Source organism: Sinohyriopsis cumingii, chromosome 3, assembly GCF_028554795.1.
Source record: "Sinohyriopsis cumingii isolate HCF-2022 chromosome 3, ASM2855479v2, whole genome shotgun sequence".
NCBI classification, from domain to species: domain Eukaryota; kingdom Metazoa; phylum Mollusca; class Bivalvia; order Unionida; family Unionidae; genus Sinohyriopsis; species Sinohyriopsis cumingii.
The window spans coordinates 79544555-79567903 of NC_142963.1; the positions used below are offsets into that span (position 1 = coordinate 79544555).

At 33.4% G+C, this 23349-nt stretch overlaps 1 protein-coding gene across 1 annotated transcript in view; it reads right to left on the minus strand.

The window, feature by feature from the left end:
• Positions 1-23349, minus strand: part of LOC149803173 (protocadherin Fat 4-like) — a 208618-nt gene that overhangs the window by 172508 nt on the left and 12761 nt on the right. The window contains exons 7-12 of the mRNA XM_089953895.1: positions 13929-14072; positions 11783-11941; positions 9182-9390; positions 6280-6415; positions 2135-2211; positions 605-692 (exon numbers count right to left, since the gene is read on the minus strand). Coding sequence (XP_089810021.1) covers positions 605-692; positions 2135-2211; positions 6280-6415; positions 9182-9390; positions 11783-11941; positions 13929-14072 — 813 coding nt within the window. The remainder of the gene's footprint in view (positions 1-604; positions 693-2134; positions 2212-6279; positions 6416-9181; positions 9391-11782; positions 11942-13928; positions 14073-23349) is intronic.

Below are 23349 nucleotides of genomic sequence, written 5' to 3' on the forward strand. Positions count from 1 at the left end.
TTTGAGCTGCTATTTTTTCATGATCCCTCTCGTAACATTCCTTTGAGAAATGAAACGAGCACATAGTGCTGTATGGTGTTGCTTTGAAATCGACTCGTTTGTAATAATGTACCCATTCTTTCATGATGCCTTTATCTTTCGGAAAAGAAAAAAAAGATATGTTCACAGGCTTTTCTTAATGTTCTATTACACCCGTAAGCAACGCAAAACGGTATTGTCTTTTACTCTGGCAACTCCCACTTGGGTTGCCGGAGTCGCTACTATGACGTCACATCCCGAAAGTAACCGAATAGGCGCGGAAATTTTGCATACGAGGTCACGGAAATTCAGCTCCTAGAAGATAGGCCAATATTTAAATATTGGCATTACAGTCGCAGATGATACTTCAGAATAAGGTTTTCTGCTATAGTACTTTTATTATTATTTTATATTTCCATTGGTTTCTGGTCTCCTTTAAAGTTGTTCAAAGGTGCTGTAATTGAGGAAACAGTAAACAGTAATATATCCACTACAAATATATATAATGCATATTATAATTAAAATCATGAAACTCTTTTGAAACATGGAAAATATAAGATCAACAAGAATATGTCATATTGCTTACATGCTTGCCATCAAATACTTGAACTGTAATGTTATACAGTTCAGTGTGTTCTCGATCAAGGAGTTCTGTCACATAAATAACACCAGAGCTACAATATATACAAGAAAATCAACAACATGCATACTGTAGAGTTATATATTCAAGAATTTATATTAGCCCTTAAGATAACATTTGCTTGACCATTTTTAATTTTCAGTGTTGTTAAATATATATTTGAATCATTATTATTTAAAATATAAATAATTTATTCCTATAAATTTAGCAAGCCTGATCAGGTTAGACTAAATGTATTGAGAACATTTTTGGCATCTCAAAGCAACAATAAGAATAATTGATTTTTTTATGTCCTTAAACTTTAATTAGACCTTCCATTCCTCTTAAACTCAGAAAAAGACTTTCTGTAAATAATATGAACATTGCAAACATATAATGAAGGCTTTAAAATGAAAATTTCATATTTAAGAACCAATGTCAATCATGCCATTTCTCCAGATCTTTTGACTTGAAAAAATTCTCTTCCTCTCCATATGAAACTTGTTTTTTGTTATCCTTTTTAAATGAAACAGGTGTTTACCGTATAGAGTACAACAGCACTGCCATCTACATCTCACATATAAGTCAAGAATTTTTTTTTACCTATCTCCACTGACAAATAACATTTGAAATATGAATGTTTGTGATTAAGGATTTAGCCTCTTGAACAGCTGTTAGCAATATTAAATTTACTGACATAGAAAAGCTGGGACACAGTATTAACCTGATACTTTTTGCAGTACTACACAGTTTTTTTTCTCCATTTCCATTCAAACTAAAAGTGTACTTTTAATTATTTTTCAGTTCCATTTTATCTCTTTAGATGAACTTCAAAAATTTAAAGATTAACCTGTCAAAATCCCATCAAAAGTCTACCCAGGCTTCAGCTTCTTTGCAGCTTTGTGACTTTTTATTGTCATAATTTAATAAATAAATGATATTCTTGTTTTAATTGATCTATACATTTTTAAGTTATTAACATCAAATGGTTCCAATTCTGTCTATATGAAATTATCCAAAGAATCCATTACTTGTGTGCGTTAAGACTACTGAAAATTTCAAACTCACTATAACCATACAAATACTTTATTAACATCCTTAAACAACTTTAACAACTTAAAGCATCAATGCCTTTAATATATATTTTGTTGTATTTTGCATTACATTTCAATTTATAGTTCATTTACTATGCTCTCAAAGTATTCTGATATGAAGAGATATCCAGTAAAGCTTCATTAATCAAGCCTCTCTTTAACCTGATTTCCTTTGCAAAGTGGCTACATGTTTTGGACTCAATTAGACTATTCTGAGACTAATTAAACCTCTGTATCCTATTATTTTTATAAAAAGGCCAACAAATGTTGTCCCAAAAGTGTCCCTGTTAGGAAAGTTTCACTGTATAAATAAGCATATAAATAAGTATTCCATATACATACAACTAAATGAAACTATCATTAAATTAATATGCAAGGAATGCAACAAAATGAATGATCTTACATTGGGTCTACTTTAAAATGTCCATCACCTCCAGTAATATCATATTTCAGAACGTCAATGGGGTCTTTATCTGAGGCCTACAAAAACAAAATTGATATTGCAGTGTGAAACACAACTTTGTCATAAATGCAATTAAAAGATCCCAAAAATTGGTAATATACATACTTCCATATTTGAAGGCTGGGATCAGAAACCAAGTGAGGGGGGGGGGGAATAGGAGGATAGAGCCCCTTTTTGACTTAGAATGATTGACTTGTTATTTTCACTATTTTGCTGATATATTAAAGTGCAAATAGAATACAAGTCCTGTCTGGCACTGTATATTAAACGATATTAACTATTTTCATTTATTTTTTGCATATTGATCATTGTATGTAATCATGATCAATCATACTGTGAGCCAAATCTCAATCACCTGGTCATTTTTCAGCTTGCACCTGTTTATTAGTATTTCTTGATACAAGCTAGTAAGTGAAACAACAAATTCAAGTGCAAAAGGTGATGTGAACTCAAAACAAAAAGTGTGAGAATGAAATCAGACACCATAATCCAGATTTTAAATCATGGCCTGAACTTGCTAGGTTTGTTTAGCAAAGGTTCCACACATAAGGTACTGTGATCCATATTATTATTTTTCTCTTTATCTTTGTGGAAGAACACAGAAGGACAGTGGTTCCTTACTGTTAAATCCCCAAGTTTGAAAACCCCACATGTAACATGGGTATAGTCAGAGATTCTGTGAATGAGGCTACAATAAGATTTATAAAAGCTATCTACTTAACTTTCAATTAGTCCTTATTGATCATAATACACTATGACATAGTTTCACATAAATATGACATATTCCCCTTCAGTCTAAAGCCTTGTTAGCTTATCCCAGTAGAATGTGACTGTACATATAACACACTGTATTTCATACGGTCATACTGAGGCACTTTATAGCAAGGGAACACTGCAGCCTATAATGTATCACAACAAGCAAAATATTTCCCAGTAGAATGTGACTGTACATATAACACACTGTATTTCATACTGTCATACTGAGGCACTTTATAGCAAGGGAACACTGCAGCCTATAATGTATCGCAACAATCAAAATATTTTAAAACTTCTGACATGAACACTACATACAGTATGCATATATAAATTATGATGGAGTTTTATTTTAAAAAACAAGAGTCTCTCACTTCTCAGTTTCCAGGAATCCCAGAATCGGTTTCTTTTTGTTAAGTGATGAGTATTTAAACCATTTATAATAATCTTTAGAAATTCCAAAATAGTTCATTTGCTAATAAAACAATTTCTTTTCAGCTAAACTTTTTCACTAGATATTAATCTGATTGATACCATTTTCATCTATGACTAGATAGAGGTACCATTAAGGAAGTCCTTTAGTGAAAACCTCATATCATTACAATCATCAGCTAAACAAAGTTTTCAAGATCCAGGACACCAACACAGCAATATTGTATATCTGAATGGCAATTTTTCATTGTATATCATAAGAAAGCTTTTAGTGAAAAATCAAATGTCACTATGGCAAACCATTTAGGAAATGTGGCCATAACAAGCTTTTCCAGCTGATCAAAATACTGGCCATATTGTACGTCAGACTGACATCATTTCATTTAGGACCAACCTGAGATGATTAGAAGTCTCTAGATGAAAACCCCATGTAGCTCTTGTTTATGAATTTAAGGAGCAAGAACAAGACCAGTGGCCATGTCAGAGGTCAGATCAGCATCATGTTTATTCAGGATTAAATACATACCATAAGAAGTCTTTTAGTGAAAACTCCATGTAAATATGGCCATTTGTTCAAGAGTAAGAGAAATAACAGTATTTTCAAAATGGCTGACATAAAAGCCATTATTGTTGTCAGATCAGCGCCATTTTAATTTAAGAGCAACTTGACTTCACATAAAGACTTTCAGTGAAAAACACCCAAAACAAATTTGAACAAATTTCTCCACCGCAGCTTTACAATCAAAATTCTAAGTTTTGGACCATTCTCCATCACCCTCATCAATTTTGACAGTTTCTTGCTTTTAAACATTCATGGACCTTTGTCTTGATATGATTACTTATGTTGAAGTTCTCAAGTTCAGTGTTCCTTGGACTGCCATAGCATTATTCTTTCTAAATTCATGACACCATGTGCATCAAGCTAATAATGCTCCATTGTTTTCTTGTGTCCTTTTCCATGATTTGTTCCACAAATCTTTCAGTCTCTTAGCCATCTTTTTGTTTTCCTTATCAATAGGAGATGCATCTTCTAATTTCTGTTAGCTAGTCTCATAAGAACTGTGCTCATCTACAGCCTTATTAGGTTGCCAATGGACACACAAGATCAATCACTTGATAATGAAGGTATACATGAAGCAAAAACAGCCAATTTTATGATGATTAATATGAGAGTTTGTATTTCTCCAACACACAAAATTAATTCCAAAATCATGGCACTGTTTTTCTAAACATGGTACACAATAATAACCAAGCATCATTCAAATTTTTTTTAATATGATGGATTAAAGCTGTGCTGTGTAATGCACATCAATTCAGAAAGAGGAGTCAAAACACATGTATGTGTAATTAATATTTTGATCAAAATGATTAATAGGAACCAACAATCAATTAACACTTGTTTTAAACACCTTGTCTCCTAAGATTGAACCTAGGCAGCTGCACCTATTCACATTAATATCATGAACTCTGATAACTTGCACACTATGTGCTTGATACTTGTTTTGTAAAAACAGTTTAAATAAAAGAAAATTTACCAACAGAAAGCCTACATTCAAAGGATACAGCTGTTGAAATTTTCATTTTTTGTCCAAAAATAAAAAGTATGCATACTTTTACAAAGAATTTGGTATCCAAAAGAATCTTGACTTGAACTGAAAATCCATGTCAATATAAATGTCTATTCTGGAGAAGTATAGTCTGACTATATATCCCCGTTTGTTTGTACCCCCCTACCGATTTCAATAATGGATAACTTTAATGTGATAAAAAGGGCAAGGAACTTAATTCGTTAGTTAATTCATTCAATGATTTATAATTTCTAACCTGACTGTGACCAGAGTGGTCACCATCATTATCTGCGCGTTTCATGCTTAACAGAAGTTTTTAATATAATAGATAGATATGCTCCAGATCCATCTCCAGTTCCTGGACAAGTCCATTTTCAGCAAAGGGGCATGTGCACGACACATACATATGTCATCTGCTTCTGATATTTACAATGCTGAATAGAATGACAACAACAAATTTGCCTTTCACTTGGATTTAATAAGCAGTTTAATTTTTATGTTCATGTGTGCAAAGACCAAGGGATATAATACGAAACTCTCAATGTGCTGGTAATTTATGGAATTATCCAGCAGTTACTGAATAGGACGAACTACATCATTATGTTGTCAGATGGAAATAAACTAACCCATAGTGTATGCAATATGGTGCCATGTTAGTATGGAAAGTCCATTAAGTATGAAAGGTGAAGTGGATGCCAGTATTAGTGCCATTTTGGTCACAGTCAGGTTAGAAATTATAAATCAATGATTCAATTGACTTAGTTCTGGGCACTTTTTATCACATTAAACATTTTCTTTATTTAAATTGGTGCGGGGGTACAAACAAACTGGGATATATAATATGACTATAGTAATAAACAAATTTTCAACATGGCCATCATAGCAGCCATATTAATTGTTAGATTTGCACCATTTTCACTATGACCAACTTGACTTCATAATAAGAATTTTAGTGAATTTCCTATGTTCATATGACTGCCTATTATGGAGAAGTAGCAATAACAAGATTTTGAAGATGGCTGTAATGGTGACCATACTAGAATTTGGAGGATCACAAATTTTACTTAGAATGACCTAAACCTTGTTTGAATCTGTTTATAAAGTTTCATGGCATTCCTCACACAGCCTGGTTAAGAGTAGAATAATAAACTTGTACTAATGGATGTGAATCACACAAACTCTAATGGTCTGTGACTGACAGAGCTGGGAATGGATGATCTTTTTATTCTTGTTGTTTAAAGTATTGTATTAAAACACAGATATCATCACAAAATACTGACAGATATAAAAATACTGAACATGATTTATAAAGGAAAAAATACTGATACCTACATTTACTTGCAAGAGTATGTATTGGAGTTCAGAGCCTTCTGAAATGTTGAACTGAGAACCATTTGGAGGGGTGAATATCTCAGGCCAGAACATATTCACATCAAGCACATTGATGACAATTTCACATGTATTAGATCTATGACAAAAAGAATCAAACGACTTCATTATTTTAACAAAACAGTAAGAAATAGAAAAGAAAAGAAAGAACGAACTGGACAAAAAATAATTCATTTTGTCCATAATAAAAAAGTTATTATATGACAAACATGCATACCCATACACATATAATAATAATAATAATAATAATAATAATAATGACTTTATTTAAGAAGGTAACTCAGTTAGTTGCATGAACTAATCTACCTTTCTGTCTTCTCCTATGTTCAATATGCAAAGTATATTTAGCACAAGTAAAGAATTTAGTTATGCTTAAGTTCATAACAGAGGCACAAGCATCAGTCAGCAAAAAACATTAAATATAACATTCTGTATTGAAAATTTCATCTGAGAAAAATCAATGTATATGCAGAAAAAGGCAGAAGGTATTTATATTACTTAGAACTGTTTGACTTTTGTCTAAAGATTTCATCCATTTTAGACACTGATTATAAAAGGAATGCTAGAAGCCTGCCTTATGTCACTTGGAATGTTGTTCCATACCAGTGGACCAGTATATTAATATTCTACTATGTAGACAACTTAAATTTTTGTGCATATGTCTTTTATCCTCTTTCAGTTATAGTTACATTGACTTCTGACCTCTTGATCCTAAATTAATAGGCTTCTTCCTTGCCCTAAATGCAGTCCATCCACAAAGTTTGGTCCAGGTCATTTGTGTAGAACTAGCTTTGTTTTCTTTTTTCAGTCAAAGTTACCTTAACCTTTGACAAAAATCAACAGAATATTTCCTCACCCCAAGTACAAGCCATCCACAAAGTATGATGGAGATATGTGAAATAGAGCTGATGTTATTGTACAGAAACTTTAAGTCATTCTAACATTGACCTTTGACCTTTTGAACCCAAAGTCAAGAATTTCTTCCCTACTCAAAGTGCAAGCCTTCCACAAAGTTTGGTAACCATAAATTATATAAAACTTGAATTAATGAGCAGAAACTGGATGTCTTCTTTCAGTTGGAATGATCTTGACCTCTCACCTTTGAGCCCAAAATTAATAGTATTCCTCTCAACCCCAACTGTAACCAGTCCACAAAGTTTGGTAACTGTAAATGGTGGAGACCTTGCATTTTTGTGCCAAAAGCATTTTTCTTCATTTGGTATGAGTGACTTTTACCCTTCACTTTTTGATCTCATATTCAACTAGATTCTTCCCTGTCCCAAGTTCATGCTATCTACAAAATTTCATGTTGCATAAATGTAGTTATTGTATGGAAACCAAACTGGAAACCTTTGGATGGATAGCAAGAAAACATCACAACATAATAAGCTTGACCTCATAATAAGCTCCAGCTTATGGCAGGCTTTTAGAAACTGTATTTTGTTTTGCTTAAAATTTGATCAAATGCTTCTATTGAGAACCAATTAGGTGTGTCTGACACTGCTTACAAATCTAACTTAGATGCCATCTTTCCACAAACTATCACATCCATGGATGCAATCCTTCTAGAAGAATCACATAAGCAAAGACAGCAAAGTAAAAAACATGCAAAAAGAAAAAGGTTTATAGTAGTGATATACACCATTTCTAGCAAGATTTACAAATGTGATACGAACCAATCCTTGGATTTACAACAGTGATATACACCATTCCTAACAAGATTTATAAAAGTGATATGCACCAATCTGATTAAGATTTACAACAGTGATATACACCATTCCTAACAAGATGTACAGTAGGCACCATTTCTAGTAAGCTCTGGGGTGGATACACATGAAATTATTATCATGTAAAGGGAAACTTCCCTATGATGCACACTGTTGAGACAAATAGTAAATTTGGCTGGTTCATGGAGGTAGCAAATATTTAGAACTGCTCTTCTGAGACCAAATGTGTGTCCAGTCTGAAGAAGATTGTATGATTGCACAGAAGCTAGTTTGGGGAAGTGTCAGCGTACCATATATACTTCCTTATGGGTCAGATCCAACTACATACAACATAGTCCCTGGTCTGCTGTCATGTGATGCACTGCATCATTAGGGTTTACATTGCTTATTGTACTGATTAAGCTTGGTGCATTATGCAATGGCAGATATGGGTCTATGCAGTCTGCAGTTCCATTTGACATATACATATATATACAAATTTATAGATCCAATTAATATAATTCATCTGTGATAATATTAAGATCAAACAGCCATGAATTTAACTGGGTAAAAATATTTTTTCAAAACCACAAATATTGATAGCCATGAAAAAAGAAAACAAATGCACAGTATTTGTGATTTCACAAATTGTGCATACATTACATTTAAGAATTTGTATACTTAGCTGGACTTAAATTGTCAATGGGTTTGTAATACAAGGTTTGCATGTTTCATAGCTGCCCATATCAACCTGGGTTGACTGCCTGTGTGTTCTTTTCGAAAAATACTTTGCCAATAATTTGTTCAAAATTTTGTTTAAAAAAACCAAACAAGTGTTCATTAATAGGATATGGTATCCACACTGTTCTAATAATCCTTCTTTGCTTTATGTAGTTTTTCATATATTCCATTATTGTAATTATTATTATTATTATTATTAGTTCATTTACAGTGGATTAGAAATATTTAGAAAAATTTAGTATTAAAATAATATTGATTCAAATAGTGTTTATAAATTTAATATTGAATCATCACTTGTATGGTCCTATATATAAATAAAACTAATATAAATAAAACTAAAACAAAGTGATTGAGATGGCAAGAAAAAAATAGGAGAAACCATGTTTTGTCTTCCATACCTTTTTTCTGAAGGCAACAGTGGATGATCTTCTACAACAATATCTAATCTATACTTTGTGACGTATGGCCAAGAGATGGTCTTCGTCAAAATGATTTCACCAGTTGTACTGTTGATATCAAAGAGAATGTCTTCATCTTTCTCCTTGAGGATTCTATATATAACATTTCCGTTTCCATTCTCCTTTGAGTCTTTATCAGTTGCATTTGCCTTAAGAAAAAGAACAAATGAATATAATGGTAGTTTTAAAGGTGTTTGATTATTAAGAGACAGACAAACTGACTGACTTCAGCAAGCATGAGATATAGATTCTGTGCTAACAACCTGATAATGCATGCAAATGAATTCAATGTAAAAATGATTACAAGAATAGGTTTCAAGAAAATAGCAGATCTACTGTTTACAAATAAGAAAATCATACCACTATAAAATATCTATACATTTTTCCAAAACGTTTTGTTTTATTGAACCTGTCCATAAATTCAACATAGACAAAAATAATGTTGTATAAAATAATATGTAGATGCAAGTTTATGTGCATATATATTTGGTGTAACTTTTGACCATATCTATAGTGTGTGTATTTTTTGTTCATGACTGCAAATTTTAGTGATTATTCATAAACGAGATATTATACAGCTATTTTTTGTTCGTGAGCATAGATTCTATGAAAGAGCTATAAATAGGTGTTTAAAAGTTAAATTCAACTGATATATTGAACCTGTTGACAAGTTTGGAGTAATTTCTCATTGACTAGTTAAGTCAAGCTTGTGTACTGTAATGTAGGAAGGTAGTTTGAAACGTGAGGCTGAGCAGTGAGGGTTGTCATGTAAGCCATATTGAAAATGCACTTGTAGTAATATCATGTGGATGTATATATATATATATATATATATATATATATATATATATATATATATATATATATATTCATTCCTAATTCTCATTTATTGTTTTAATATCAGTTTGTAGATATGTTACTATTGTATTTGGGTTTATAGTTTGAGAGGAACAATTCATTTAATTTAATTATTGTAATTGCAATGTGCTCAAATTAATGTCTAGAGAAAAGCAACATTTTAGGACTAGTGAGAATTCATTCAAAGGCATTTGGATGATGTCATTATAATACATCAAGACTGTCTACACATCAGCATATTTGAGGATATTGATACATCAGCTCATTCAGGATCTGGAATTCATTCAGAACACTATTCTTTAAGACTTGTGATAGAACTTTTGGGATTATTTTGACCTAATTCATAATACTGTAAGTTCCTCATAAATTTTCATTTTTTAACTTACAGCTTATATTATTTGTTACGTTTTACAAAACCTGTTGGATTTGCTTCTTTCTGTTACTTAGTTTATGACCATAGAGTCATAACAGCAAGTTTCCATCATATCCTGCAAATCTGAAGTGGTTCCATAATTTTAAAGATGGTTATGAAACCATAGCATATGACTTATGTTCTGGAAGAACATTGTTGGTAACTGGTGAAGTGGCTGCTGTGAAGGGAGAAACTGATGAAGATGCTCAACACACTGAGATATTTCTGTTTAACATGGGCATTAATGTGGGAGTTGGTTTTAATATATTGACAAATCTTACAAAGTTCAGAAAGGTTTGTGCAAGATGGGTTCCACATTTGTTAACAGCTAATTAAAAATAGACAAGAGTTACAATTGCCATATACCCACCAATATGAAGAGTGATCAAACATTTTCAAATGAGATTGTCATGGTTGACAGCTGATGAAACATGGATTTCCTGTTTGTTTAACCAAATTTAAGAGAAAATAAAGCCTGTATCAGACAAAATTAGCAGAGGACAAAATGTACTTGGACTGTCAAGAGAGTTTTAAATACATGTGCATTATTTTTCAATAGAAAAAGATCAGTTGTCAAGGTACCTGTGCCTGACCCTGTGAGTGTCACTGGATATTTTTGTGCCTCAGAAGTGTTCCCAAAAGTTTTGGAACAATACTAATACATCCATCAAAGTACCAGTACGCAAGACTACTCCAGGACAACATAAATCCTGATGCAGCACAGCAACCATGTTTTGCCACATCCTCCACACAGCCTTTATTTAGCTCCATTTGATATCTGGCTGAATTCCATTATCAAATATTTGATAAGGGGCAGACTATATCAACTCAATATATGGCTGTAGTGCAATTTTCCTACATCTGAACAAATACATCTAAATAATGAATACAAAATAGTATTTAATAATTGGATAGTCAGACTGTGCAAGTGTATACTAGTAAATGGGGAGTACTCTCTAAGGGGATGTATTTTTGATTAATAAAGAATGCTGTTTGTACAATACACTAAGATTTAGAACTTTCAATGACCCCGATACATCTAAAATATGAAAGAAAAGAGTAACACATTCATTGTCCTTCATTCTCTTGTGTGATGGTATGCATAGAAACAAAACAAGATACAAATCAAGATGCATTATGCATGTTAACACAAGAAACCCATACAATCATAAACATATAAAACATCCTCACAGCAATCGGATGATGCTGACACAGAAAACTTTCTGAAAATTGGACATGACTAACCTAGCATATTTTCTTGAAATACTGACCTGACAGAATGATTTGCCAGTCACAAGTGCATCTTTACGTATCGTGCAGTTTGGATCTTGACCACATTGTGGTGAATTGTCATTCATGTCTGTTAGACTTATGTGGAGAGTACTGTTGCCACTGAACATGTTTTTATGGTATAAAGAAACAGCCCTCACCTACAAATATAAGCAAGAAATCATTAATTGTGCCATGTGACAGTATTTTATTATGTAGATGATTTCAAAGCTGGGAAATATTCCTTGAATTTTTAAAAGTAGTATACCTTTCTATCATTTTTGAGTGTTTTATATTTGTGTCAACAAACAAAATTCAAATAAAATCCAAATTAATGTATTTTCCTATTTTGGCCAAAATATACATTTTTCTTGTTATTTAAATATTTTGGATTTGGGGATGAGTCCTATAGTCTCCATGGATAGGTAAATGTGGGCTGGCTTTTTAAATTCATTGTTTTCTGGTACCAAAAAAAGGAAAACAATTGGTAACCCCATGAATAATAATAGAAAATAATCACAACATACAATACTGTAATAATCTGAATTTGACATCTTTCAAAGTGCATCTACATTAATAAAGTATTAACTTGCTGAGGTATGCATTTGTTTGAATGATGAAGTCTCAGTTTAACTTCTTGTGATGCAGGTAAATAAAGTAAACGGAATGGTGATTAATTTGCTCATATAAATTTAACCCTGTTCTCTCCTGCATCTCACCCCTACAGAGTGATGGAGTTGAGTCTATAGTCAACAAAAGGGAATGAAAATACTGCAGGTACCAATAACTGGCCAACATACATATCCTCTGATGTTTGCCATCATCTGTAATAAATTTTGCAGCATTCCACAAAGAATTCTAAGAGTAGTTGCATTCACAAAATTCTGTATGACACTGCTTCAAGCTGTAAAGACAAAGACGGCAATAACTTTTATCAAAATCATGACAGCACCAAGATTTGTCAATATGCACATCATTAGGCGATGATCAGTTTCACAATTATCCAAAAGAAACTACAAGACAAATTGCATTCACATGATTCTGTCATACACTGCATTTAACTGCATAACAAAAAAGTGGCAATAATAAAAATTATGATAGCGGTGTGATCTGTTGATATTTCCATCTTCATATAATGGCCATACCATGTATAAAGTTTCCATGAGATCTACGGAAAGCTGAGACTATAGTTGTCCTGATTAAGCCCCTAGTAAACAAGAAAAATGGCAGGGTCATTGTGATATGCAAATCTGTAATGACCATTATAGTATGTACAAAGTTTCTGTAATGACCACAGTATGTACAAAGTTTCACAGGAATCCATCATAAACTGAGACCAATTCTATTCCCTAGATTCTGTAAAACACTGATTCAACTGAAAGACAAAAAGGACAAAAACTCAACAAACATTATGGGAGGATAGTAATTTTTTTAGAATATTTTCAAATAATAACCATAACATGTACAAAGTTTTGTGGTACTCCACTGAAATCTGTGAGATTGGTTGTATTCATGAGATTCAGTCATACATTCCATCCAGCTACAAGTAAAAAAAAGCAATAGCTCTTATAAGAATTAAGAGAGCAAAGCAAATTTGACAATATCATGTATGTCTTCAAGTGAAAACCATAATAGTATTACTTAGTTTCATGTTAGTCAATCCAAATTGTGAAACAGTTGTACTAGTGAGATAATGTGTCATACACAGCATTAATCTACAAGACATAAAGGATTATGACTCTAAAACAAATTGCCAGAGAATTTTGTTTTATATGCACATCTAAAGATGATAGCCATTCCATGTACAAAATTTCACAGCAATCCATCACAAACTGTGGGACTAGATTGTAAACTGGACAGACAGATGGACACATGTTTTCCAATATACAAAGTCCTGTGGTCAACAGGTTGTGATCAATCATCATTTGATCAACAAGCCTATGATCAAACGTCCAGACACCAGGAATCTATGTGTCCATGTGTTTCATACGCCCTACTGAGGGGGTATGAAAACATTTAGTTAAGAAAGAAAAGGATTATGCACAGATTTGCCTATTGACCATTTAAGGTTGCATAAATGTTAAACATTTTACCTCAAGTGAAAAGGAACAGTAAATTAAGACTAATGAAAGCAATATTTGTACTTACAGTCAGTGTAATTTTGTTCCATGTCTCAAAATCCAGAGCACTTTGGTTGTTGACCGAAATGATTCCCGTGGAAGAATTCAGAGAAAATGCATTCCAAGGATCATGGTCAACAATTTCAAAGTAAAACTTTGAATTGTTCTCATACTGAAAAGATTAAGATTAATTTGCATACAATCTTTAATTCAGATTACACAGTCAAAACTAAAAGTAACATTCATGAGTAACAAATGTTCTGGTAAGTAAAGAATATTTTCTTTCAAGTTCCAGTATGTTTCCTTTTTTAACACAAGTTTTATTTTGATAAAAGAAATCTGAAACATGAAAATTCAAGTAACTTGGGAAAAACAAATTTTATGATGTAAAAAATATATCAAGTCCTTATATTTTCTTTCTCACTACAAATTCTATAATGACAAAAAAGAAATTATTAAATAAAAAGAGCCAAGATTTGTCCTATAAACAAATTGCCTCAGTAAAAAAGAAACATACCATAAGTGAAAAATTTTCCATCAGTTATATTTAGAAGAAAATGACTCGAACTATTTTACCTCATTATCTAGTGATGTTTCATTCAGTTTATCACATTTCCTAATGAATTAACCAACCACCTTAGTGCCTCTCTTTTTATACAGACTACACTGAATATAAGTCTCTGCAGTCTTGGAAGAAGTAAATAAGAATAAATTGGCATGAATTTTTTTCTTCTTCATGGTGTCATATAAGGAGCATACTTGATCTTTATTATGACAACATCTTTGACAAATTACTTTATTTTGTTAGTACTATAGCAAGCTTAGAAATATCCATACGAAATGAGCTTGGGAACACTGAAGTGCATGACATGTATCTATGTATATTTAAAAGCAAATGAAAACAATCTGATAAAGAGATAACTTGTATTCATCTAACTTTAATGAAGACTTAATGAAAATGAGGTTCACTTATTGCTGACAGATTAAAGATGCATATATGTATACATTTAAAATGTTTTTAATAATAGCACTAAATCAACTATTCCGCAAACAATGAATTTATTTGAGTATTGGTAAATTCTACCAGGTCACTTTTCCTCTGAATCAGTACCATGTGTGACATGTCTTCAAATGAAATGCATGATAGCTCTTGATGTATACGTATGAGACTTTGACACTTGGAGCTCATTTTATCACTGAATAATAGTTTGAATTTTAACATTTTGTTCTGGACATGGAGTTTTGGATTCTGGGTATCAATATAGGTCATGGACTCCTACACCCGATGACATGATGATTGTTAATGTCACTGCCACACACAATAAACAATAGCAAAATAATTGCCAGACAAAAAATTAAACTGAAGGCAAATTATAGTGGTTTACTTGGATAATTGGATAATTTTTATGAAGTTAAACTCAGCTGATAGCTAGTGTGGTTAAGTCAGTGATTACTTTGATGAATTTTTATGAAGCAATCCTCACATGGATGAAAGAAAGCAACCAGATGTCTCCTGCACTTAATAATTCTATTTTGGGGCCCCAAGTGGCCAAGTGGTCTAAAGCGCTCTCTGTTACAGCTCACTGCCATCTCACCTCTGTCTGTGTGGGTTCAAGTCTTGGATTTGGCCAATGTGGGTATGTGAGAAAGCTTGCCAATAGCTTTTTGAGGGTCGGTGGTTCTTTTCAGGGATTTCCTGGGTTCTTCCTCCCATATTAATACCAGCCACCATGTATATCCTATCGTGTGCTGAAAAATGGTGCTTAACCCTACAACAATAACAAAAATAATTCTATTTTATGTTGATCAGCAAACCTAGCCAGGTGTGGATAATGCTGAAAATCTCTTTTGCTTTGATCCTCTAATATAGAGGCGCCAATATCTTTGAATCTGGCCATGTTGTAACTATGTATACTTTACAGCAGAACCTGTCTTGAAAGACCATTCCTTCTGCCAACAAATAATGGTCTCTCAAGACAGATGGTCTCTCATAACAGGTCATAAGACTATATAATCAATAAAACTGTGCATGGAGATTCTGATCTCCCAAAACAGGTGGTCTCTCATAGCAGTGGTCTCTCAAAACATGTTTTACTGTACTGATTTTGTTTAATACCTTTTTAAAGTTTCACTTCCCATTACCAAATTGGCAATTGCAGATTCCGCTATTCATTGTTTAGTGGCTTCTGAATTTGATAGTCACTTTTGAGCAGACTAATTAATAATTTTACCAACAGTAGTCGGCATTGTTTCTATCGATGGTAATTAATCAGTTTTGGTGGTTGATGAGGCTCTAATCATTGTAACTGATCTTGAAAAGATTGAAACACTCATAATATCTAGTACTTTAATGAATCTACTGCAACATTAATATGCTATCAATGATTTGCATTTCTACTTGTTTAGTAATTGGTGCAGCACTTTATAATAATGCTGAAAGCACTTTTGGTGCCCTTCTGAATAACATAACCATGGCAAGTTCCACAGTATGTCAGCTCAATGGGTTTCATCAGGTTAACAATACGCACTTGTAGCACATGTCCTTGTACGACTGACATTCAGTAGCTGGTCTATCTGAAATATACATTTGTATATCAATGTTTCACCCTGAAGATCTGCAATGTGCCCATTTTGATCAATGTGGGTTAAACAAATATGTGTCAACCGAATATTATGATATGAAAGATAAAACGGCATTGCAGGAGTAATCTATATTAAATCACAGAGTTCCAATGTTGGTGAAAACCCAAACAGTATATAACCCTGAATAACCACACCCATCATGCAAGACCCACTTTCATAACTGCCACTAATGGCATCACAGATTAATTTGATTTGAATTGTTGAGGTAAGCCTGACAATGTCAGGCAATATATGATATCCCATGTGTGAAATTCTTTTGCCATCTGGAATGTTGTCAGGCCAACCTAAAACTGATTTTATTGAAGACCGTTTGATGTCAACTGCATATGGTGCTAATTTGTTTGAAATGACTGAACTGAGGGTAGACTCATGTGCACGTATAGATAATTTAGGGTCTTGGTCAGTGAACTATTTGATTCTTTGTCAGATTTCTTCATTGATTGTTTGTCTGTTAGTGGTACATTTGTTCATTTTTTCAAAGCCATTGTGAGACCATCTCATGAAATTCATCTTGATTATAACATATCTTTGATACTTTTGAGGCCTTCTTTAACAATCTGAATAAGTTCCTGGCATTCACTAGTGGGTTTACTGCTTCATTTTCCATTAGCTAATAAGTACTATGATATCACTGGCAGAAAGCAACATTTTATATATTTATTTTTGATTATTAAATTGGTTTATTCAAACTGCATGACAATTTTGTTTTGTTCCATCTGTCAAATCAATAGTGACAAACTATATGTGTCCTAAGTGACCTCAGTAAATATATCATGAAATGTATCCTAACAGTAATTGGTGGCACACCAAGTTCAATGAATGTTTGCAAGACCATGTGCTTCAGTATCATAAAATATCATCAACATATTACAGATGTCACAGATCACTAGTGGCACATTTGCATATCATTGATTAAGTTAGATCAGAATGGTAGTTTTGTGGTGACCTTATGAAATATTCTTGAGGAATTAATTTGATTTTCACATCATCACACATGACAAGATTATTTTCGTTTGAATCTAAATGATCAATGTTACTTGCATCATCAATTGTGGAAGAGAAATTTATGGCAGTGGAATTACCACTCAACAACAGAGTCATGTTGACAGTTGCCTTGTTACTCAATGTTTTCTTTAAATACTTGAGAACATCATAACATGGTTGTTCATCAACCGGTGGACATACAAAAGAGTCCCATGTTCACCATCTTAAAATCATAAATAGTTGCAGCTGAGTTTGTCCTGATCCAGCAGGACCATGATCAATATGTGAATTGAGTTTGGAAATATTGAGCTGGTTTCCTTTAAACTATGGGTGGTTATGGGGCTGCTTGTGTTTACTGTCCTTTTTGTACACCATTGAATACATGTACCACAATTGTTGTATCATTGTATCATACAAAATATTGTGTACAATGGCACATAAAAAATCGAACACAAAATCTAACTCAAGTTCAAACAATGATCAAAATGGAATCAATGGAATATTTATTCTATATGAATAAAAATAAACAGTTAACATCTGGGGTTGTCGTGGAGTCTGACTCACTTCCAATTAGTCTTTGGGTGGAACTGAAAATATTGGTTTAAAAATATTGTTGGCAGTGATGTTGCTGCTGCATTAACAAAATTACCAGGAACAAAATGGTGTTAAACATTCCAGGATACAATTACTGTGGACTTGGTGCATGGATTGATATATGACTTGATTCTAACAGCCAACCAAAGTCTGGTAAGCACCTATTATTTGTTTTGATGCCACATGTTAATGACATGGCCTTGTCATAAAACATCAAACAATATCCGTGTACATCAACGAGCATATATAGATCTCATTCATTACCTGAATGTATGTAATCCAACACAAAAACCACATCTAAATGGATCATCAAAGGTCAAAATTGCACTTGGTGGAAAAAGTCTTGGAGGTAAACTATATTGAGATAATGATTTTTGAGCAGATTTTATCTCAAGTATATTACAGTCCTCATAGATATTGAAGAGGTTTAGCGGCGGAAATGGCAAATGCTGCAAAGGTGACACATGGTGCTGCTCGAGAAAAGCAGGCTAAACAAGTATTGTGGCAAATTTATCAACCTTTGCCAAGAAATATTTCACATGGTTGGTTTGATGTCCAAACACCTAATGAGGTTCGTAAGGGTGATCTCTTATTTCTTCCTCATGATCATGTATGTGATTGACAAGGCCATGTTGACTATTCAATTACGTGTTAACCATTCTTGAGCTTCCTGGCAAAATCCAAGCACTCGATGGATTTGAATTGCATGCTTTCCTAACTGTAAATGCAAATTTAATTTGTGCACCAAAACTGGTTTTGGTCCTGAGATTTGGAAAAAGCTTAGTACATTTAGTAATTTTACATCCTGATTCATCTACAATTGCACACTGATAAGGTGATAACCACTCATCAGGTACTGACTACACTTCTGGATAATCATTATGAATGTGGTAAATTTCTTCAGGGTATTCTAAATCAACTTCAAAAAAGTATCCATTGCTGCTTTTGCTGTTGTTTTCATGTTGTGGTTTTGTATGTCAGTGTGTCTGGGGTCAATCAATGAAAACCCACCAACAGGTAATGGCTGAATCATTGCCCAATTGTACCGATTACATTGGTCTACAATATTTTAGAAGTTGTTTGCTTCAGAGATAAAATGTGTTATTTATTATGGGTTTTGATGTGCTGAATTTAAATATGACAATTAAAACTACTGATTTGCTACTGTTTCCAAAATATTTAAGTTTTTACATTTAAATATTTTGTAGATAGTAGAGTTTTAATCATAAATTGTAAAACTAGGTCTTTTCATGTGTTTACAGTAATTTTGTGTTCATGGCCATAGAGAACAATCATGGGCCTTGTGGTAAGAAACATCCAGGCCTTTCCTAGTTATTATTCAAACAAAATTTATCTTTTATAAAATCAAAGTGTTGTTTGGCCCAGACCCTCTTATGGGCCCAGGCCTATGGGATATATACCCAGTTGCCCTCACTCTTGTCAGCCCTTGTTGCTTTACATGATATTTTACCTGTCCTATTTATTAAAGACTTCATAAAAACATCAAAAGGGTTAAATAAATAAAATTTATTATGAAACAAAAGGCAAAATAAATTATGTATATGTAAATAAATATATAGTTTAGTCTGTATTCAGCATCTACTTGGTACTTCTTGGCTTGTCTATTGTATTCATTAAATGGAGCATCTCTTGTCACTGTCCAGCAATAGTCTGCAAGCATTGATGGGCTCCATTTACCCTGATAGCATTTCTCAATTATTGCAATGTCCTGGTGATATTGACTGCCATGAGAATGTTCTTCATCAGCTTGATGTGCAAGGTTGGTAACATAATCTTACTTGATTCAACAAGTGGTGGATGCTGAACACTTTTCCTCCCAAGCTACAATGACTGTTGGAGTGGCCACCCTCTCTTGATGTAGTGGGAAATTCTCTTGCACGACAATAGCATTCCCTGAGAAAACATCAGCACTTTGCTGACCAAGTAAAAGAGCAAGAACCTTCAAATTGCCACAAAGCTGCCACTGATGTTGGCTATAGTTTATGCACCTCAAAAGTTGTTTCATGTTTTCATGAGTTTCCTTTATAGATTTCAGTCACATGGACTGCACGATTATCTGAAATTGATGGTAAAACATATTATGCAGCAAAACAGATTTAAGACTCGTCTTTGATGAATCAATGAACAGTCTCTACTCATCTGGATCATGAATGATGTTGAGGACTGCCAACACACCACTGATGTTGTTGCAGGCTACAAGATCACCTTCCATGAAGAAGAATGGGACAAGATCCTTTTGACAATCACAGAACTTCCCCTAACATCACCTGCCAGGAGATTCCACTGCTGTAGTCTGTAGCTCAACAGCTCTGTGTTATTCTTGGATATTCTAAATCCCTGACAAGGTCATTCAGTTCACCTTGTGTTATTAGGTGTGGTTCACAGAAGGAGGAGGGGCAAAAGATAGGTTATGTGACATTGATGGTTCAGGACTAGAAGTTTCATTCTCTTCCTCTTCCTCATCTGACGCAAGTGAGAATGATTCTGGTGCATCAGGATCTGGCAGTCCTTCTCCAATGGGTACTGGGTGTATTGCTGATGGAATGTTTGGATAATGCAAAGTCCACCTTTCCCAACTCATGGCACCATGGAGAAGTAACAATTGCTGATATGATCTGTTGGCTGTCTCCAAATCATTGGCACTGCAAAAGGCATAGATTTATGTTTCCTGTTCAGCCACTGGCAAAGATTTGTTGCACAAGTGTTGCAGCATATGTGCAGGGCCTACCTTTTTGTCCTGATCTCCAATTTTGCAGCCAAAGTAAACGTGATATACTTTCTTGACCATACTGGTTATACATATGTGATGCAAAAGTCACTTCAGCACAAACAAAGCAAAAGTCACCTGCCTTATTCACACAAGTATTAGGCATCTCTTGCTCACTTTGGCAAACAGAAATGTGTATCTTTGCAAAATTAAACACAGACAAATAAGAGAGCATGACACTGTTAAATTTCTAGAGCTAATATAGGGCAATTTGTTCAGCAGAGTGATGTAAGCTTAGTTATGATTGCATCATCTGTGACTTCTAGGAATAACATGATGCAATTCATATCATGTATAATGCAATACCATCTTCAGATTGCATCATTCTTTGGTCTGCCTAAAAAGCAAGTACTGTTTAAAACCAGTCATTTATTCATGGATCTAGTCAAAGATATATTTTAGTCATTTCTGTTTTAAATTGAGATCACCTCCCTTTATAACTCACTTAATCTCGAGCATTTCCAAGTTAAGGATTGTATATATTGACCCAGCATTATATCTTTAAAACTGAAGCCAATCGACAATGTAAGCAACCTTTTTCATTCTCAGTGACAAAGAATTAGTAAAGTTTATTTAGCAAGCATTTTGACTGTAGACTAATAAGTATGAGAGACCAGATATATGATGTAACTGTTTGGGACAAAGGGATAATTCCTGTATATGTTTGGGTTGTTTGCACATGCATGTTGATCACTTACTATTGATATTCCACCACAAAGTGAGCTCTCCATAAACCGATTTTCAGTGTCAGTCAACAATTCCAAATCTATTTTTTATTTTTTTTTAAACACATCCACAGCATTAGCACAACATTTTTCAAATACATCATCAAGTAATAACACATTGGTGCACTAATGCAGATCATGATAATCACCTGTTTTGCAAACAAAGGTGGACCAAACCAATGCTTGCCTATTCGAAACTTTATCTGAAATATTGTCAAGCAACAGCAACAAATAAAATGCTTTGATAAGTTGTAATTGAGTCTCAGTAAACTTTTCCCAATCGCTCATGTTTTCGTAGAGATATATGCTTTTCTATTTAAGAACTTGGTGTTTGTGGCACAATGCCTTACTAGTGATTTTGAAGTTTTCTGCCACTAGATAAATTGGAATAACACTTATTGGCACCTCTGATGCTCATACGTCTGTTTGAGTTATTAAATAACCATGACACCCATGCAGATTATGAAACACTACCGGATTTTTTACTTGGTTTAATTCATAATTATAAAGTGCATGAGCTGTGTGCAGCTCCTGTAAACACATCAGTGATATGACAGCGATTACAAACTTGAGAAGCTTTGCTTCCACTTTCAGTTCCACCAAAAGGACCATCACAGATCCAATCAGAAAACTCACGAATAGTATCGCTGGTTATAATCATGTCAGTGAGCAAAAAGAGATGTTGTCGAATAAATTTCGCTGTAATTTTGAACCATTTAAGAAACACCTCCATTGAGTCCTTACCATGATATAATATTGGCTCAGTTTGCCCATCACATCTGACAACAGTGTAACAAAATCAGTAATTTGGAGGTCTTAGTCATTCACATGAATATTAAGGTATTTGACACAATCACAAATGATACATAGCACTTTCATTTTTCGTTGCACTGCTGTAAATTTCCAAATGTTTTCACCAGTTTCAGGCATAATCATATGCTGTAGTTTTTCTCTAATTCTACCATAATAAAAGTTATGTTTGTGAAGCAGTTGTTGGGTATTAAATACATGTATACAACGTTTGCATGGAAATGTTTTGCCCTTTTACTTACTATAGTGGTATACCAATAGTAATAAATGTTTTATCCACAAATAATGATATCTCAAATCTGATTCCTGTAATAATAACAAATCAGTATTAAGCCCCTGCATGCATGTGGGAAAATTGAATCAGTTGAAGGCACAAATTCCTAACAAATACAAATAGCGGTGATATCAGGGTTTAGTTGTTTAAACTTGCCAGTATCAGTAACCTGCACAGGAAATTCCATTTTATCAAAATTCAGTTCATCCAAGTATTACTGGTATTTTCTAAACAGATCATTATTATCTCTCACTGGATGTAATGCAGACAAAATTTGTTGTGTCAGAAAATTTTTGATGGTGTGCACAATAATCCACATGGTGGGCACAATAATCCACATGGTGGGCACAATAATCCACATGGTGGGCAAAGTTGATTTTATGATTTAACTCCGATGGCATATTTACAACATGTTTTAGCACCTGTACCAATGCATAATGCCTGCAAATGTGATACACACTATTCATAATGGCCTGTTCTGCAACATAGTTCATTTGATCCAAGACACACAATTGTACACTAATTACATCCTAATGCAACTGAACTTCTTATGTATATTTACAGGCTAAATTTATCAAATAGAACATAATCCATGTTTTGATCAAAATAATCATATCATTTTTAGATTAAT